This window comes from Apaloderma vittatum, unplaced genomic scaffold, assembly GCF_000703405.1.
Source record: "Apaloderma vittatum isolate BGI_N311 unplaced genomic scaffold, ASM70340v1 scaffold25049, whole genome shotgun sequence".
NCBI classification, from domain to species: Eukaryota; Metazoa; Chordata; class Aves; order Trogoniformes; family Trogonidae; genus Apaloderma; species Apaloderma vittatum.
The window spans coordinates 278-1,224 of NW_009737363.1; the positions used below are offsets into that span (position 1 = coordinate 278).

At 48.4% G+C, this 947-nt stretch overlaps 1 protein-coding gene across 1 annotated transcript in view; it reads right to left on the bottom strand.

The window, feature by feature from the left end:
• Window positions 1-476: 476 nt before the first annotated feature.
• The window catches only part of LOC104279869 (A-kinase anchor protein 8-like), a gene marked incomplete at its 5' end in the record, with an annotated part of 3,777 nt that continues 3,306 nt past the window's right edge, over window positions 477-947 (bottom strand). The window contains 1 exon segment of the mRNA XM_009877306.1: window positions 477-928. Within this exon segment, the coding sequence (XP_009875608.1) occupies window positions 477-928 (452 nt within the window).

Here is a 947-nt window from a genome sequence, read left to right on the forward strand (position 1 = left end):
AACAGCGGACGCTGCTGAAATGAAAAAAATTACCCAGACCCAAAAGTCAGACGTTTTCAGACAAGACAGGCGAAAAAGGGACAAAACCACATTGGAGTTAAATATAGAAAAGTTTCGATTTGAGATGGGTGAGGGAGGGGGACGAGGTTTCCTTTGCCAGATTGTGAAGTAGCGCCGGTTCGCACACATGCTGAAAAGGAAATTCTCCTAGCACGAAGCCACCGTAAAAAAACAAAACAAAACAAAAAAAAACGGAGACCTCACGAAATCTAGCTACTGGAATTTGGTGAAAAAAAAAAATTCCTCCATTTTCCAGAAAAAAAAAAATAAAATCACTTTACAGGCTTCCACTGGCTACAGGAGTTTTGTAGAACGAAACGTGGAATTCACAGATACGATACAGGGGGGTTTGTTTTGTGTTTTTTTTTAAAAAAAAATCCCAATTGAAAACCAAAACCGACAGAACGTCAGGTCTCTCAGACATCAGCCTCTCCCTCCTGTCGCGCCGCGGCGGCTTCTTCGCTTTCTTCCTCCCCGTCTTCCGCCTCCGCACCTGCCCGGGGCTGCGGCTCCTCTTCCTCGTGCTCCTCCTTCGGGGACGTCTGCTCAGCCCCCGCGGCGGCCGGCTCCGCCTCGCTTGGAGCTTGCGCCTCCCGTTCTGTCCCTCTTTCTTCTTGCTCCTCCTCATTTCCGGCTCCTTCTGGGTTCTCTTTGCTTTCCCCGTCTAAATTTTCCTCCTCTGCATTTCCCTCTTCTAGATTTTCCTCTTCTGGGTTTTCTTCTTCCGCGTTTTCCTCCTCGTCCTTGTTTTCATCCGCTCCTTCCGCCGTTCCTTCCTCGACATTCCCGCTGGATCCCCCTTCTCCTTCCTCGTGCTCCTCTTTTTCTTCTGGGTCATCCGTGAAAGGATTCTCACCCTGATAAAAAAAAAAACACAAGCAAGTTTC